This window comes from Tenrec ecaudatus, chromosome 4 (assembly GCF_050624435.1).
Source record: "Tenrec ecaudatus isolate mTenEca1 chromosome 4, mTenEca1.hap1, whole genome shotgun sequence".
Classification (NCBI taxonomy): Eukaryota; Metazoa; Chordata; class Mammalia; order Afrosoricida; family Tenrecidae; genus Tenrec; species Tenrec ecaudatus.
Window position 1 is genome coordinate 21,768,385 of NC_134533.1, and position 18,232 is coordinate 21,786,616.

The 18,232-nt window shown below is 38.6% G+C and overlaps 2 protein-coding genes across 2 annotated transcripts; one reads left to right on the forward strand and one right to left on the reverse strand.

Annotated features, from left to right (window-relative positions):
• The first annotated feature begins 2,093 nt into the window (after window positions 1-2,093).
• Window positions 2,094-3,011, forward strand: LOC142444644 (olfactory receptor 4C12-like). The gene has a single exon (XM_075545707.1). It carries the CDS (start codon window positions 2,094-2,096, stop codon window positions 3,009-3,011), a length of 918 nt encoding a protein of 305 aa, XP_075401822.1.
• Window positions 3,012-9,368: 6,357 nt separating this feature from the next.
• Window positions 9,369-10,307, reverse strand: LOC142444643 (olfactory receptor 4C46-like). The gene has a single exon (XM_075545706.1). It carries the CDS (start codon window positions 10,305-10,307, stop codon window positions 9,369-9,371), a length of 939 nt encoding a protein of 312 aa, XP_075401821.1.
• Window positions 10,308-18,232: the final 7,925 nt, after the last annotated feature.

Here is an 18,232-nt window from a genome sequence, read left to right on the forward strand (position 1 = left end):
TTTGACTGTCTATCCCTTCTTTTTCCTCTTCACTGGTTTCTCTATCCTTTTCCCAGTTTCCCCTCTTCTCCTTTTTCTCTCTTCTTCTTTCCCTGTACCTTTTGTCTTCTCTTTCCATCCCTGTTCTTTCCCTCTCCTGTACCTTTGTCTCTTCCATCACCAGCTCTCCCCAGTCTCCCGCTATACAAATACCTTTTAGTGCATTCCATTAGAAACATCACAGAGCTAAAAATGAAGAGCTCATAAGACCAGTATAAGGCACGCCATTTCACAACCCATTTACTTGTAGAGTGAATGAAGGTTACGTTTTCCAGAAACTCGCCACATTCAATCATAAAAGTTAATTTTGGAAGGATTACAGTACAGTGTCTATATTTGAGGACTTGGTTTTGGAAAACACATAAATAAAATGAAGAATCAAAAATACTACAAACACAAGCTGAACATTTTTTAATTTAAATTTTATCTTAAATAGTCTCTTAGTAGTCAATTGTTTATCCTTGTTTCCCTCATTCTCCTCACTTTCTCAGCTAACTCTTCAAAATCACTGCTTTTGGAAATATCTGAACACTTTTTCATTTTAATTTTGGTGATAATCGCTTCAGAATCACAAATCATAAAATAATATTTCTAATAAGTTTAAAACTATTTTATCCATATAATAACCCAAAACATATGTGTATGTAGGCAACATTTTACAAATAAGAAAGATTGAACCACTAAATAAATTGATGTTATATACTTAGTAAGGAGTAAATCCAGAACTCCAACCTATGTCTTTGAGTTTTGAGCCCATATCACTATTTGCCTTCTACTTTTCGATTTCCCTTTACTTCTCTCCCATTTTCTTTCTCTTCTGCCTCCTTTCCTTGTCTCAGAAAATTCTTTGATTACTCACATGTTAGGAAACAATGGTGATAGAAAAAAAGAATAAAAATAAATATTAGTAATTTTAAGAGTCTACCAAATATCATCCATAAATAAACGCTTACATAAGGAACAGTAATGTAAATTCTTCTTACCAATATAAATTTTATTTTTTCAAATATAATATAACATTAATTCAGATTCATTATCTTATACCTCCTGGGATTACTTGCAAATGATTTCAGATTCTCAATTTATTCCTATTTTCTATAAATGAAAAGCGTCTTCTTTAGGAGAATAAGTTTCTTTGTTATTTTCTTTTTCCTTTTTCGTGTGTGGAAATATATATTTAATCAACCATTTGTCATTCAAAAATCTTCACATGTACTACACAGTGACATTAATTATATTATACAAATATTCATCATGTTGTTCAGTCATCATCACTAACTATACACACACATTTCAACCATCATTAACAGAAACTAAGTAACCCTAATTATGGTATATATTTTCTCTCAGTCCACCACTCGCTGTTGGCAATCACAAATAAACGTAGTTCTCAATAAACTTACTATTCTTGGTATGTCATATAAGTGAGATCATGAAATAGTAGTACTTTGGTACAACTGACTTTTATCATTCAACATAATGTTTCTAAGGTTCATAGATTACAGCATGTATCAGGAGCTCATGCTACAATTTAACAACTAAGATTTACCCTGATATCTGAGATAAGGAGACTGTAACATAACACTACCTAATGAGAGTGCAATAAAACACTACCTAAGGAGTCTGTAACATAACAGTACTTCACTCCTGGTGAAGTAAATAACAGTACTTCAGTCCAGACAGATGAAGTAGGACAAAGACTGTCTCATGTACTAGAGAGCTTGAAAAAAGTCTCTATATGAGTTTTCAGCTTCTTGTATGATTTAATTTAGTAGAACAATTACAGCAACTTTGAAGAAAATAAATGTACTCATATATATTTGGGTATCTATTAATATGCTACATACATGGCCATATCATGGAATGACTTTTTAAAGTTTATGCATACGAAAAATGAGGCCACTGGCATGATTTCCTGCATGTATTTGCATTCTGTAAAAAATAGGGAAAATAAATTGCCCTAGGGGGATCATTATATTTTAAGTAAAAGTAGCAATGTTGAGGATTGTGTGACTTTATTTTCAGGGACATCAGCTGTCATCTGAACTGAAGTGATGGCAAGAATAAATAATGTGACAGAATTCATCCTGTTGGGCCTGACCCAGAATAAGGAGCTTCAAATATTCTCGTTTGCTTTGATCTTAATTCTCTACTTGGTCACCCTGGTGGGTAATTTCCTCATTGTGATCACCATCAGCACCAACAGGGCTTTAGGGTCCCCCATGTACTTCTTCTTGTCTTACTTATCGCTGATCGATGGCTGCTTTTCTTCATCCATAACCCCCAAAATGCTAGCTGACACCCTTGCTGTGAGAAAATCCATCTCTTTTGTGGGGTGTATGACTCAAGTCTTTATTGAGCATCTTCTTGGTGCTGCTGAGATCATCCTGCTGACCGTGATGGCCTACGACCGCTATGTGGCCATCTGCAAACCCCTGCACTACACGACCATCATGAGCCACAGGCTGTGCATCCTCCTGGTGGCAGTGGCCTGGGCTGGAGGCTTTGTCCATGCAACCATTCAGATCCTCTTCACAGTCTGGCTGCCCTTCTGTGGCCCCAATGTCATAGACCACTTCATGTGTGACTTGAACCCTTTGTTGAAGCTTGTCTGCATGGACACTCATACCCTTGGTCTCTTTGTTGCTGCCAACAGTGGATTCATATGCCTGCTAAACTTTCTCCTCTTGATGGTCTCCTATGTGGTCATCCTGCGGTCCCTGAGGACCCACAGTCTCGAGGGGAGGCGCAAAGCCCTCTCCACCTGTGTCTCTCACATCACAGTAGTCGTCTTATTCTTTGTGCCCTGCATCTTTGTGTATCTGCGCCCAGTGACCACCTTCTCCATTGATAAAGCTGTGGCTGTCTTTTATGCTATGATCACTCCCATGCTAAACCCCTTAATCTACACCCTCAGAAACACAGAAGTGAAAAATGCTATGAAGAAGCTGTGGGGCCAGAAAGTGACTTAGACTGATAAGTAATTGGTGATAAATAAATGCACCAAAATAAATGTCTTTAGTCTAAAAATGTTGACAATAAAAGAAGACAATTCTTATCATTCAAGTTCAATACTATTAGTCAAAAGTAGTTTGTTATTGGGATATAGAGCCTTTGAGAAAAAATCTGCAGAATAAATCTCTCGTATCAAATATCCTGTTTAAATTCATTTATTTATTGTCTATTTAGCTGTTGACAACTAAAATATAGATTGGATGCATTAGATCATGTTAAAAGTTAGGTTGCTTGATGCAAGTTCTAGATAATATAACTCAATAGTGTTGCTGTATTTGGATATCCACATTTTGAAGTTTCCCAGGAGTTCTGAAACATGAGATCTACAGACACCTTGGACAATGATATAGTTGATTATGTTCACATCATCAGCCATTGGTAGAACCACTTTTTAAGGAATTTCCTTGAAGGATCTCACACAGTGGATGCAGTGAATCTTCAAAGATACCCTCTAATAGTCATAAATTTGGCAAAGAAATCCCACCGTTTTAGCAATTGAAAAAAAATAAAATGTGACCTATGCTGTTGTACATGAAGGAAATACTGCCCACCTTGCCCCGCTCTCAGAATCATTATGTTTGAGCCCGTGTTGTAGATACTGTGTCAATCCACCTCATTAAAGGTCTTTTCTTTCACTGATTGTCCTCATTTGTCAAGCATACTGTTCCAGGGACTGGTCCCTCCTGAAAATATGTCCCATATACTTGAGATACAGTCTTGCCATCTACACTTCTAAGAAACAACGTGGCTGTACTCCTTTCAAGATGGATTTTTTTTCCAGGCAGCCCTGCATACATTATTCTTCCCTAACATCCTCTTTCAAAGGCACCAATTGGTCTTCTACCTCATTCATTGTCTGGTTTTTCCATGTGTGTGATGTTATATCTTTGCTTTTTAACACTTAAAAAGTTCCTGCATGACAGATTTGCCAAAAGTAATAAATTGCTTTTATCTCTTGACTGCAGCTTCATTGGATAATCCTTACTGATTGAAGTAAAATCAAATCCCTGACAAAGTCAAGGTTTTGTCCACTTATCGTGATGTGGCGTATCGGTCCAGTGCTGAGGAATTTTCTGTTCCTTGTTGAGGTGTAATCCAAAAGCAACACTATAGCTACTGATCGTCTTCAGTGTCTATGCATTTTCCCATTCTAAATGGTATCATATAAATGTTTGTATGCTTTATCACGGACTTATTTCACCAAGAATATTTTGAAGTTCCAACTCTTCTACAAGGCTTACTTTCTCTATAAGCTATCTAAAAACAAAACAAAACAATAAAAACCCTCACTTCCATCAAGGTGACAGCAACTCAGAATGACCTTATTGAACAGAATACAACTTCCTTTAGGCATTTCTGAGATTGTTAATCTTTATGGGAGTAGAAAGTCTCATAATTCTGACTCAGAGCAGTGAGTGGTTTCTAACTGCTGACCTTCCAATAGCTTCCCACTACACCACTAGATCTCCTCCCATATGGCATAGGAAGCTTTGCCACTGTTGCTTCAAATACCAGCAAAAAATTAGTACACATGGTGGCCAAATTTAAGCAGAGCTTCTAGGCTAAAAACAGACTAGGAAGAAGAAACAGGCAGTCCACTTATGCGGAATTGGCCTCTGAAAAATCTTATGAACAGCAAAGTAACATTTTCAAATATCATGCCAGAAGATGAATTCCCCAGGCTGGACCGAACTCAAATACAACCGGGGAATAGCTCCCCTCCATGCAGAGTCAGCTTAATGACATGTAGAGCACAGCCATCAAGACCTTCTTTTCTGATGTGGCGTGACTCAAAAGAGAAGGGACAGTGACAAACATCTCTGATTCAATAGGCAGAACAGGGACCCACAAAATATGAATCTAGGAAAATGGAAAGCGCTGAGTTTTCTACCTTGAATTTAATTTCATCAGATCCCCTTGGAATCCACCGTTTTGTTCAGACATTTTCCTAAGAGGCTGGCTAATGGGCCTAGAGAAATCTGTGTGCAGACATATGTTTAAACAGATTTTTATTTGGAATAAATTCATGGGTGTGCATGAATGAGAGGTCTGGTAGCAATAAGTTTTGACTCGCCTTCATATAGTATACTATTTTTTTAATTCCAATTTAAATAATTTTGTTGCTATTATACAAATACAGTCAAATTTTAGACATTGGCAATGTATCCTGTGCACTTGTTTAATTCACTTATGAGACATATTAACATTTTTGGGTGGCATAGTGGATATGCATTGAGCTGCTTGAAGCCACAAGCCACTCCACAGGAGAGAGACTGGACTTTCCACTCCCATAAACAGTTGCCATTTCAGAACCCATGGGTCCGGTTCTGTTCTATTCGATGGGGTCACTGTGAGTTGACATTGACTGGATGGCACTCAGATAATTGTGCTTTTTGTAAATACATAATTTAACACCTTATTTATTCTTTTTCAGTTTACATGTCATCTTTTTCTTTAAGGAACCATGGTTGGGTAATGGGTCAAGTGTTGGGTTGCTAAGAGCAGAATCATAGATTTAAAACCGGCAATTGCTCCCCAGAAGAAATATAAGCTGTTTGTGCCTAAAAATGATTCATAAACTCAGAAACCCTAAGAGCAGTTGTACCCTCTCCTATAGAGATTTCATGAGTTAGAACTTATTGCCTGGGCTTAGGGTTTTTTATTTTTGTTTGTTTGCTTGACTTATTGGAATGACTAGAACCTCTATCATAATGCTGAATACAAATTATGTGGGCACACTCATTTTATTCCCTGCCTTAGAAGAAAAGAATTCACAATTTAAGAATGATGTTAGTTGTTAGTTTCACATAGGTGTGCTTTTTTTGGTTCAATAATTTCCTTTACTAAGTTTTTCCTTTTTTGTGGGGCGAGGCACAGAAGACATGTCTGACCTCCAGCCGCTAGCCCAGGGAGAAGGAGCATCCCACTCCACACCAGCTCAAGGCTGAGATCTGAGAGGCAGAAGCAACACTTGCCTCCACCACTCACCCTTCTTAACCAACCATACCTGTCACCAACCATCTCCCCACTGCACTCTGCTGGATGCGATAATCCACCACTACGGCCACTCATAACTCACACTCAATACTCCCAATTGTGGAGTTCCTTAGGGAAGACAACAGAAGCCAGGATCAGCAAGCGTTCTGAGGATGAAGTTCTTTGGTCCATAGCAGAGCCTCTTCTCAGCCATGCTCTCCCTTGGCTTCTCCCCAGCCCAAACAAATCACAGCAAATGCCCAAAAGGTATCACATTCTAAAAGCCAAGCTCCTCTTGAAAACATTCTGTTTTACCCTTCCAAGAGCCAGAAACCCACTGCTCTGTCATGGTCTAAGAGCTAGGACCCTGTGCTTCTGTCGCTGTCACACAGGGATCTCGCAAAGGTTCGGCTGGTGGCTCTGCTCTTCTGATGGTTGGGAGATCCTGTCCTGCTAAACTTTTCCTTATCATAAATATGGTTGTGTGTTATGAGAACTCAAACATTCACTGATATGATCATATCATACTGTCTTTATACTGTTAATTTTTGGCAGCTACGTTCATTCAAGTTAAATTAACCCTTTATTCCTGGTTTAAGTCTACAGGTCACTGGTATATAATGATTAATTTTACGACAATTTTATGGATTTTATTTAGTGGTATTTTATTAGACACTTTAGTTCATATATAAAACACATAAACTTTTTTCTTCTAATGTGATTTTTAAATAAGGTAATGCTGGGTTTATGTAGTGATTTTCATAGTGTTTTCTGTTGTCTGGAAGAGTTTGGTAGAATTTGAATTAGTTAATATTTAGCTATTTTAGAGTACTTACAAATAAAGCTATTTACAAAAAAACATGGTTATGATGAGGCACAGATAGTACTGGGATGATAATCAATAATAGTTGCTAATCATTAAGACTGACAGTTCAGACCAGTCCCTTTGAGGAAGAAAGATGAGCCTATCTGCTCCTGTTGAGATTTAGAGTGTTGGACATGCTTTCGGCTACTTCTACTGGAGTTAGAGGTGACTTATGGCAATGGGTTTGGTTTGGGGTTAATGGGCATTAAGTGATAACTGGTTGCTGTTTTGACTTTCACTTCCCCAATGACTAATGATTGTCAATATCTTTTTATGCTTTCTGGCATTTGGATAACTTCTATTGAGAAGTGTCTGTTCCTTTAGGTTTATAGAATGGACTCCCTGGCACCTAATTCTGTACATCATGGATGTGTTTAAAACCTAATGCTTGGATATGTGGCTGCAATTGGAACCTAGGTGACACATTTGTTTGCTTTTTGACGACACCACTCTACTAGATATGGGTACCATGGACCTGGTGCTGATGTTGACATTGATTCAGCATAAAAGTTTGAGGTAGACATTACATTTAATAGGGCTGTAGTTTGTAAGACTTTTTTTCACATGGAATGCTGCTTTTATGGACATGGGTACCGATCATTACATCTGGTCCATCAGTGATACAGTGAAGGACTACACATCAGGTGCATAAGTTGAGATTTAGCAAATGGCTGGTCCTCTCTTTAAGCACCTTCCTATTTCAACAGCATCATCTTCCACTAGTTTCTCACTGGTAGTATTTCACTTAATTGGCTAACCTATCATCTTTATATCTTTCTTGACTCAAAACTTTTGTCTATCCTCCACCCTTATTTTGTTAGACTACAATCCACTTGAACTTTATAATTGAATGCGTTATGGAGTATGACTTCAACAAATAGACCTTTCTGACAAACAATGAAACATTATTTTATTTGTGCAAGCAGAAAGAGTGCCTTAAATAGGTGACATGAACAAAATCATCCTAAGAAGGGTGACATGAAAAACATCAGCCTAAGTAGGGTGACATGAGAAAATCTCATGGGGCCAAGGACATTTGAAACATGGTTACCACTCAGAGATGAAACTGTCCCCTGCCTTCCAGTCCCAGTGTAGTTAGATAGCAGAAAGTTGCTAGCAACAAATGACCATAACCTGTATTACATGGAAATTAGCATAGAAAGTACCAAAATTTATTAGATTTCTAGTTTTATGTAATTAACTAATTATATCCAATGTTCCCAACACAGTCAATAACTCAATAAATGATATTCGAACCATCTATCATCATGGCTTGTGTTCTATTGTTCTTCTCCCTGGAGAGGAGTGTATAGTTATGTGTTGATCATTGTGCTTGGTGCCCCTTTATCCCTTCCTCATCCCTCGTCCCCTTATCCTCTGGTATCACAATTCCCCTTCATGTTCCTGGATTCCGTGTGTCATGGGCTCCCATCTCTTAAATATACCTAAGAGAAACAGCACTGAGATCATGACAGTGGGGGTAAGGAAGCCTCAATGAATTATAGGAATATTGTGTGTTTCATCGATGCTTTACTGCATGGCTTGTCTAGGTATGATAATACAATTCAGAACTTGGTCAGTGAAATCAGTCAAACTGGTTTGTGGCTCTTCAATATATCTGCTTTGATACCTTTCTTTCCCCCTCAATTCCTTACAGAAAAATGAGACACAAACTATACAGATAATTGGTCAGAATTAAGCATTTTTTCAATAGCTTTCCATTTTCTTTTTTTTATTTCATAGGAGTCCTTTTATGGGATGGAGTTATAGAAACGTTGCATTCAAAACCATATGACCAAATACTAACTCAAGATCAATTTAACAGCCAATCCCTGGTTTATTCCTCTATAGAAAAGACTTTGAAGTAATTAAATCAAAAGGTTTGAGAATTTGAATGAAAAATTTCATATCAAACTCTGCTTTATTTTTTTAATCATTTCATTGGGGGTTCATATAACTCATCAAAATCCATACATGCATCAATTGTGTCAAGCACATATGTACATTCATTGCCTTCATCATTCTCAAAACATTTTCTCTGCACATAAGCCCTGATTGGCATCAGCTCCTCAATTTTACCCCCTCCCTTCCCTCTCCCCATTCCTCTTAAGCCCTTGATTATTGATAAATTATTATTTTGTCATATCTTACATGGCCAATGTCTCCCTTCACCCACTTTCCTGTTGCCCATCCCTCAGGGATAAGGCCATATGAAAAGTTTTGAATCAATATATGTGGATTATTATAGTACAACTAAGTCTAAATTTGATTTTTGAAGTTCAAGTGCATAAGGAATATTCTCCTTCTTGTACTTATATTTAGTTTGCTAAATGTAAAAGTAAAGAATTATAATGATATTTAAAAAACCAAAGTAATTTTTAAAATTTGTGCCATCAATGTTTCTATCTGAGATTAATGAAAATACTGTTTTGAACTTTTCCTCAGGTAAACCAGTCTCAGGAGCTAGAGATATTTATCTGCCAACTGAAATAGCTTTCCTGCTGCATAGTCTCATGATGGCGTCTTTCATCTGGGCATTTCTCAGGGTATAGATTAAAGGATTTAACATGGGAGTTATGATGGTGTAAAATACAGCCACTGCCTTGTCAATGGATAAAGTAGCTGCGGGTCTCATGTACATAAATATGCAGGGCACAAAGAATAGGACAACCACTGTGACGTGCGAAGCACAAGTTGAGAGGGCTTTGCGCCTCCCCTCCAAGCTATGCGTCCTTAAGGAATACAGGATCACTACATAGGAGACTAGCAAAAGGAGAAAGTTTAACAAGCAGATAAACCCACTGTTGGCGGCCACAAAGAGCCCTAGAGTGTGGGTATCCGTGCAGGCCAGATTGAGCAAAGAGTTCAGGTCACACGCAAAGTGGTCGATGATGTTGGGACCACAGAAAGGTAATCGAAATATGAAAAGGATCTGTATAGTTGCATGAAGAAGACCTCCCACCCAGGAGACTCCCATTAAGAAGCCACACACTCTCCAGTTCATGATGGTTGTGTAGTGCAAGGGCTTGCAGATGGCCACATAGCGGTCATACGCCATCACAGTCAGAAGGATGACCTCTGCGCCGCCAAAGAAATGTTCTCCGAATATTTGTGTCATGCATCCATTGAATGGGATGGTCTTCCTTTCATGGATTGAATCTACAATCAGTTTAGGGGTGGTGACAGAGGAATAGCAAGCGTCAATAAAGGAGAGATAGGCCAGAAAAAAGTACATGGGGGATCCCAACAACGGACTCGCGGTGATGGTGACCACGATGAGCATGTTTCCTACCACAGTAATGGCGTAGATGACAAAAAACACAGTAAACACGATTTTCTGCATCTCTGGGTTTTCAGTGAGCCCCAATAAAAGAAACTCAGTCACATTGTTGCTACTCTCCATGTATTTCATATGACTGCTAGCATTACCTGTAAAGAAAAATTGTATTAATGTATACTAAATTTTATTAAGCTTTTTATTTATAATGAGCATCACATGTTGTTCTATTCCATTGAATAGAATACTGATTCTAATGAGTTGTAAACTTGGTGGGTTTTTTGAAAGGTGAATAAAATAAGGTTCTAAGACATTTTATGTTTTATTCTAGTAAAGTCACATGTAAAAATATTTACTATTTCAACATAATTCACATGCAGAATTTGTTGATATTTGCTTATGTGCATTTTGATGTTCAACTATCTACATTACCTATATTCAAATTCCACCACCTTTAAAAGAAACTCACTACCCCCTGAGCATTGAGCCTTCCCATCCTCCTTCCACTGTCCAACCCAGCTAACTACTAATAAACTTTTGTCTCTAGACATTCTGCTTTTTTAGATCTATCCTAAAGTGGGATTTGTTCTTTTATAACTTATTTCATTTTATCAGCATAACATTTTCAAGGTTTATCCTTCCTATAGCAGGTAGCAGGACTTGAATTGTCCTTCAGGGCTGAGTAAAATGTCATTGTAAGATTATAACACATTTTATGTGTACATTCATCTGCTGACAGTCAGTGAAGAAATTTCCTCCAAACTTTGCCCTTTGCCTAGAGCTATATTGACCTTGGTGTGTGAGGGTAAGCCAAAAGGTACTGCTACTAAACCATAGGAGCATCCCTTTCACAAAAATATCAAAATATGAGGTTTTTCATCAACCTTTTATTCCATATAGGGTCATGTAGTTCATAAGACTGAGTTTCTAATCATCTCTTCAACCCTTCCCTGAAGAATTCTGTTGTCTTTGAACTACATAACATCCAAATAGCGGTTTTTGGCATCCTTGAGGGAACTAAAGAATTTAAAGGCTCTTTGACTTGGGAAATGAAAAGATGTCTGAAGCGTCAAGATCTGGGCGTGGAGTAGATGGAACAATTCTTGTAGCAGAGCCCTGACTACCTCCAAAGGAGGGGCGGGTGCATTTTAGTAATGGGGGGGGGGGGAATCCTACCTTTTTTTCACCTGAGTTTCCTGTGTTCTTAAATCTTCTTAATAAACTCTCATGATCATCCTGTATTCAAGAAAAATCTATCAAGATTACCCTTAGGCAATGCCCACACAATGGTTACCATACCCTTCTGAGTTGACTTTCTACCTTACGGTCATCTTTAAGGTCCTCATGACTTTCCCTAAATCATTATATCCATCGGAAAAGTGTTGTTTTCTGTGGCACGGAATTCTTGTAAACTTGCTGCAGAGCTTCAACAATTTGGGAAGATGCACACTTGAACTAAGGGCGTTTGTTAAAATCTTGTTATAGTTCTCACCGCAAACCCCCACCTGTATGTTGTGTTTGTTTCTTGACACAAGGCACTTTATCTAGTTAGGGTAAGAAGATAAAGAAATCTGTGTCGGCATGACAAGTTGTCAGCAGGAAACCACTGATCACAGAGACACATTTTAACACGGTGGTTGTTTTTTTCTGTTTTTGAATTGGTTGCTGTTTATTTGCCATAATCTTGTCCATGTGTGAACTCAATCTATAGTACTAGTAATACTTATTTACTTACTCATGTGTTTTCAGTATTTCTAGCATCATCATCAGTCTCTGAGATTGTCTCCTGTACTAAAACCTGTATGGAATAATACCAGCCACATGTGTTCTTAAAAATGTTAAATGAAATCACATATTCAAAGTTCTCGCTTCCATCAGATGCACATTGCAAGTAGTCAGTTGTTAAGATAGACACACACATTCACTGCCATAGAGTCCGTGCTGACTCATAGTGACCCTATAGGATTGTATAAACTACCCTTGTGAGTTTCCGAGATTATAACTCCTTACAAGAGTAGGAAAGCCTTGTCTTTCTCCCACAGAGCTGTTTTGGCATTGAACTCCTGACATTGTAGATTGCAACCCAATGCATACACACTATGCCCCCACAGTGTCAATAGATACACAAGGGTCCATCAAAATGTGTTTTATTTCCAGATCAGAACCTGGCACCTGTTCATCCTTTGAGGGTAGCAAGTGATGTCCTATGATAATTTTAATGGGAAATTTTGCTACAAGGAACCTACTGCCCTGATATTGCCCCTTCCGACTTCTTGAAGTTTCCCAAGCTTAAAGGACATTCTGAAGAAAGACACACCCATGAGGATGTCATGACTGCATTTTGACATGTTGTAAATCTGAGAGAACAGCGTTCTTTGTAGAAGGGCAGGGAGATGGAAAGGCCACCTGAGAAAGTGTGTACACCTAAATGGAGGATTTTGAGAGAAACGACAGTTTTCACATTTTGATCATTTGGTTTATCAAAGGCTTCTATGATTTTGCAAAACTACCTTTTGACATACCCTCATAGTAACTGAGATTACTGGGTCCTTGGTGTATGCTAAGTGATGTGCAGACATGCGCTAATCATTTTTATGACATACCTATGAAATTGGTAGCATAACCATTTGCATACTTATTTTACACATTAGGAAATAGAAGATCAGAGAAGTTGAGACTCCTAGCACAAATATTCTAATTAAAAAGTAGAGGCCATTTCATGCAAAAAAAATGTCATTGAAAAACAGTCTAGCGATAGATAGATAGATAGATAGATAGATAGATAGATAGATAGATAGATAGATAGCATCCTGGAATCTCAAGTATTCAAAATAAATGTAATTTTTTTGAGGAAGCCCCTTGACCTTGACTTTTTTTTCTTAGCCTTGGCTGTTGTTGTAAACCTTCAAGTCAATTGTGACCTAAAGGTCACCTCTATGACAGGGCAGAAACACCCACTACGGTGTTTGCCAAGTCATTTCTCCCACAGAATGTCTTGTGGCTTCAAACCACCAACCGTTAGGTTTGCAGCCAAACACTTAACCATTGCGCCCCCAAGGGCTCCTTCAACCCTTGGTATCCCTGCTCTAACTTCCCTGCAAAACATGGTCCCAAACTATTTTGAAAGATGCTGAAAATGATTGTTCAGTGGAGCGGTGCATTGACTCTAGAAGCAGAAAACTAGACCTAAGAGCTATCTTTTGCAACTCTTAATCTAGGATGCATTTCTTGGCACTTTACCTTCCAGTTCTCTTATTTACAAAAAGAATGAAAATGTCCAGCTTGATTAAGGGAGCGCTCATGAACACATCCAGCACAATGTCTGGTACAAAAAGCATTTATTTATCCCGTGCTCATAACCATGTGAGCGCTGAAGAAGTCAAACATCAAATGTTTTCACACTTAAAGCAATAATACAAAGCAACACGTAACCGGGCAAATCATCTCCACATTACCTCTAAATGAGTCCGAGACAGTAATTTCACACACAGAAATTTGACTTCAACATTGGCTCTCCGGGTCTGTGCTTCTCTTCATATTTATTACTTTGTGCACAATGAGTATCTGAATCGTGTATTCATCCTCATGATTAGTATGTTATTCAAGGAAGGGGTGTTCTGGGAGAAATCTTGAGACTGACATGAGAAAGGTAAGGTGAATCCTTAGAAATTGTTTTATCTCAATGAGCTTCCATTTTACCTGTCAAATGAAGTTAATAATAAGCACTCAAATGTTTTGAATATTTGAAATGGGGAGGACTCTATTACTGTAATTGGAAAATGATGTAAATAATAATTTAACTATATGAATAGTAATGGTCTTAAATAAGAGACAACACAATTGAAAAACTTACCTTAGAAGTGCTTAGAGATGACCTTAGTAACATTTGTGGTGGTCAGTTAACAATTGCATCTTTATATTGACATTTTCTGGAGGCAAGTAACATTCTTTTTGAAAGATACAGTACAGTTAAAAATAGAATACTGAGAAAATTCAGTGTTCAAAGCAAAAGTTTATCAAGTGAGGCTACAAGTCTAAATCTTTCCTGTTAGTCTAGAAACTGGACTAAATGAAATCCACATGGAACACTCGAAAGAACTGATCATTTACACATGGAACTATATTTCAATAAATCACCCCACCCATCGTAAACCTTGCTCTAGCTATATGAACAACAAAAACACATTTTCACCTTGTACTACATGGACATATAAAGATGTTTCTGTGGAAGTTCAGGGATTTTTGTCTTGCTCACCTGGGAATAAATTAGCTCCTTACGTGACATGTTAGGTACTCCAGCTTAAGAAACTATCCTTGAACAGAGACTCCTATTTCCCTCATATGGAACCTAACCATAGGAGAGTTCCTTTTCTCTGCCCAAACCTGGATTGTCAAGTAGACAGTGTCATGTCAATGGCAAGGTGACACGATTCCTGTGTGGAGACTAGGATGTAGTTTCTCTGTTGACTCGTACTACAGAAGGAACTTCTATTTTCTTATATGTTATTCAACTTTTCCTGAAAGACCATTATTGTATGCAAAGCATTAATGACTAATATTAATTTATTTATTTAATTACTTAAAACAATTTTCTTTGAATGGGGATTTTAGTTGAAAGTGTGGCTTTGAAAGTCGCTAGCTGGCTGTGAGAAGGAGCGAAACCGACCAGGGGTGGGCTCGGTGTGGACTTGACCTGAGGAGCTGTGCTGGTCTTCAAAAGTTGTTGTTCACATTTCAGAGAGGTCTTTGGCTCTATCCAGAAGCTCCAGAATGTGCCAGATTGCTGTATCCTCTGGGGAGATAGACTCATAGAAATCTACTCACGCACCCATTGCCACTGACTGGACTCTGACCCTGTGACCCAGTAGAATAAAGTAGATCTGCTCGATGAGGCTTCCAAGGGTATAAATCTTTATAAGGTGAATGTCACTTCTTTCTCCTGCTAAGTGGCTGGTGTGTTAGAACCAATGATCTTTGGTAACAGTTAAGCATTTTAACCACTGCACCAGGAGGGACTCTTGGTTAGAAAACTAGACAGCATTAAAAATGTTCAAAGAAATTAGAAATACAAGAAGACACATATTTGGAGCACATGTTTGTCATTTAGTATGATTACCTATTTTTCTTCTAGTTATTATATTTTAATCATTTTATTGGGGGATTTTGCGGCTATCACATTCCATACATCATCATTGTGTCAAGAACATTTGTACATATGTTGCCATTACCATTTTCAAAATATTGTTTCTCTACTTGAGCCCTTATTATCAGTTCATTTTCCCACTTTCTCCACCATCCTTCCCTCATGAACCCTTGATAATTTATAAGTCTTTTATTTTTTCATTTTTTACAGTGACAGCTGTCTCCCTTCACCCACTTTTCTCTTGTCTGTCCCCCTAGGAGGGGGTTACATGTCAATTATGATGAGTTCCCCATTTCTCCCACCACCTTCCCCTTACCTTCCTGGTAAGGCTACTCTCGTTATTGGTCCTAAGGGGTTTCTCGGTCCTGGATTCCCAGTGTTGCAAGCTCTTTTCTGTAACCATGTTCATGGTCTGGTATAGCCGCATTTGAAGGATAGAGTTGAGGTCATGATAGGGGGGGGGGTGAAGGCATTAAAAAAGTAGAAGAACATTGTGTGTTTCATCAGTGCTATACTTCCACCTGACTGGCTCATCTCGCCTAGGTGACCTTTACGTGAGGGGATGTCCCATTGTCTAAGATGGGCCTTGGGTCTCCACTCTGCCATTCCCTTCATTCACATCAATATAATATTCTGTTCTGGGTCTTTGATGTCTGATATTGAACCCATTGACACCTCATGATCATAGAGGCTGGTGTGATTCTTCCATGCTGGATTTGTTGCTTCACTAGATAGCCTCTTTTTATCTTCAAGCCTTTAATACCCCAGATGCTACATGCACCACATTTGCTTATGCACCCATTTTGTCTTCAGAGGTTGTGTCAAAAAAGTGAGCATCACAGAATGCTGGGTTATTAGAACAAAATGTTCTTGTGTTGAGTAAGTACTTGAATAGAGGCCCAAATCCTGTTTGTTACCTTCATACTTAACATATAAATATATGTACATAGATCTATTTCTCTATTATTTTATAAATATAAGTATAGTTATATATGTACATGACTGTATTTAAACCTCTATAAATCTCCTTTGCCTCTTATTTCTTTCCTCTATTTCCTTTTACTTTCCTCTTGTCCCACTATCACGTTTGACCTACATTCGGGTTTCACTAATTCTTCTCAGGTATATTGCACTTGATCAAGCCCCACCAGACATTATACTCCCTCCGCCTCCTCATTGATTTTAGATCACTTTTGTTCTCTTGTCCCTGGGTTTGTTGACACCTCCTTTCCTTTCCCTCACCTCCCCATCTCCTATGCACCCCCGGAACCATTAATCCAGTTGTTTTCTATTCGGATTGTTATGCCACCTATCTTACCTAGATAGACAAGCAAAAACATTACTAAGCAAAAAAAAATTACAAAACAATGCAAAACAACAGGAGCAAAAAGAAAAGCCTATAAATAGTTCCAGGTCTGTTTGTAGAACTATATGAGTATTTGCCCGTCGAGTCAGGGACTTTACTGCTTTGCTCTGCTTGCAGCTCTGTTTTAGGCCCTCAGTTATTCAGCCCGTGTGGTGGGGTCAGATTGTGCACAATTCCTGCACTGTGTCTCCAATGTTGTCTCCCGTAGCGCCATGGGTCCTCTCTGTGCATTGGCTGCTCCTAGCAGGAATACCATCCTTGGGGCTTGGTGGGCCAGGCTGTCTTCCAAAAATTTTCCTTCCCTCTTTGTTTGCTCCTGTGTGCTTTCATAAGAAGGGTCCCTCTCCCAGAGCTTTAGCTTCAGTGCTGTCCTCCATAGTGAATTCTTTTGGTGTTGGTTTGGGTGAGGAGAGGGGGTTGTCATGTAGCTGGGATTGAAGCTGCCTATGCAGACCTCTCTATTGATTCACTGCATCATGCTGGTATCTTATATTCTTGTCGTGGCACACCAGTTGAAGTCTTGTCCCTCTCTCCCTCTCCTGTGAAGATAGAAACAATACCCTCCACTTGAGTCGATTAGTGGCCTTTCCCCCCATTATCCATGTCTTTGTAATTTTTTTTTCCTTTCTTTTTATTCCCCTCCATTTTAGTTGGCTCCCATATGTATCTCTGGATTGGGTCTGGCCCCTGCCAGTATATCTGGAGCTCACCAGGAGTGTTTGCATATGATAGCTTTTCCACCATGCCCCTTTTGTTTTTTAAGCTTATCTCAGTGCACTCATGTTGCACTTATCCTTTTGTGCTTGACTTACTTAGCTTAATTTCCTCCAATTGTTTCATGTAGCTATGTGCTTCACTGCATTTTAGGGATGAGTAGTACTCCATTGTATGTATGTTCCATGGTTTTAATCTATTCGCCCCTTGATGGAAATTTGCATTGATTCCTTGCAATTGTGAAGTGTGCCGTGATAAACATTGGAGCACAGATATCTGGCCATGATTTGTTCCTTGCCTCTTCTGGGTATATGCCTGGTAGGGGGATTGCTGGGTCATATGGTAGATCATTTACCATCTGTTTTAGACACCACCAAATCAATTTCCCTAATGGTTGTACATACAGGAAACTACAGGTCCACCAGCAATGAATGAGAGTTCCAATCTCACCACAGCCCCTCTAAAATTTGTTACCTTTGGTATTTGATTAGGCCTATCTTTAAGGGTATTACGTAGTATCTCATATTTATAATTTGCATTTCTCTTATAGCTAATGACCGGGAACATTTTCTCATATGTTTATTCGCCCTTCAGATTCCTGCCCTTGTGAACAGTCTGTTCAGGTTCTTTGCCCACCTCCTCAGTGGGCAGTTAGGTATTTGTTTGTTTTGTTTTTTTTCTTATTGTAAGCTAGCAGATATTGTAGATTTTAGAAATAAGGCCGTTGTCTAATGTGTCATTACTACAGATGCTTTCCCAGTCTATGGGCTCTCTTATTACTCTCTTGGCAAATTCTTTCGATGGACACAGGTGTTTTATTTTCAGTATATCCCACTT

Coding starts and splice junctions, on each gene's coding strand:
- LOC142444643 (XM_075545706.1), bottom strand. CDS start 10,307: ATGAAATACATGGAGAGTAGCAACAATGTGACTGAGTTTCTTTTATTG.
- LOC142444644 (XM_075545707.1), top strand. CDS start 2,094: ATGGCAAGAATAAATAATGTGACAGAATTCATCCTGTTGGGCCTGACC.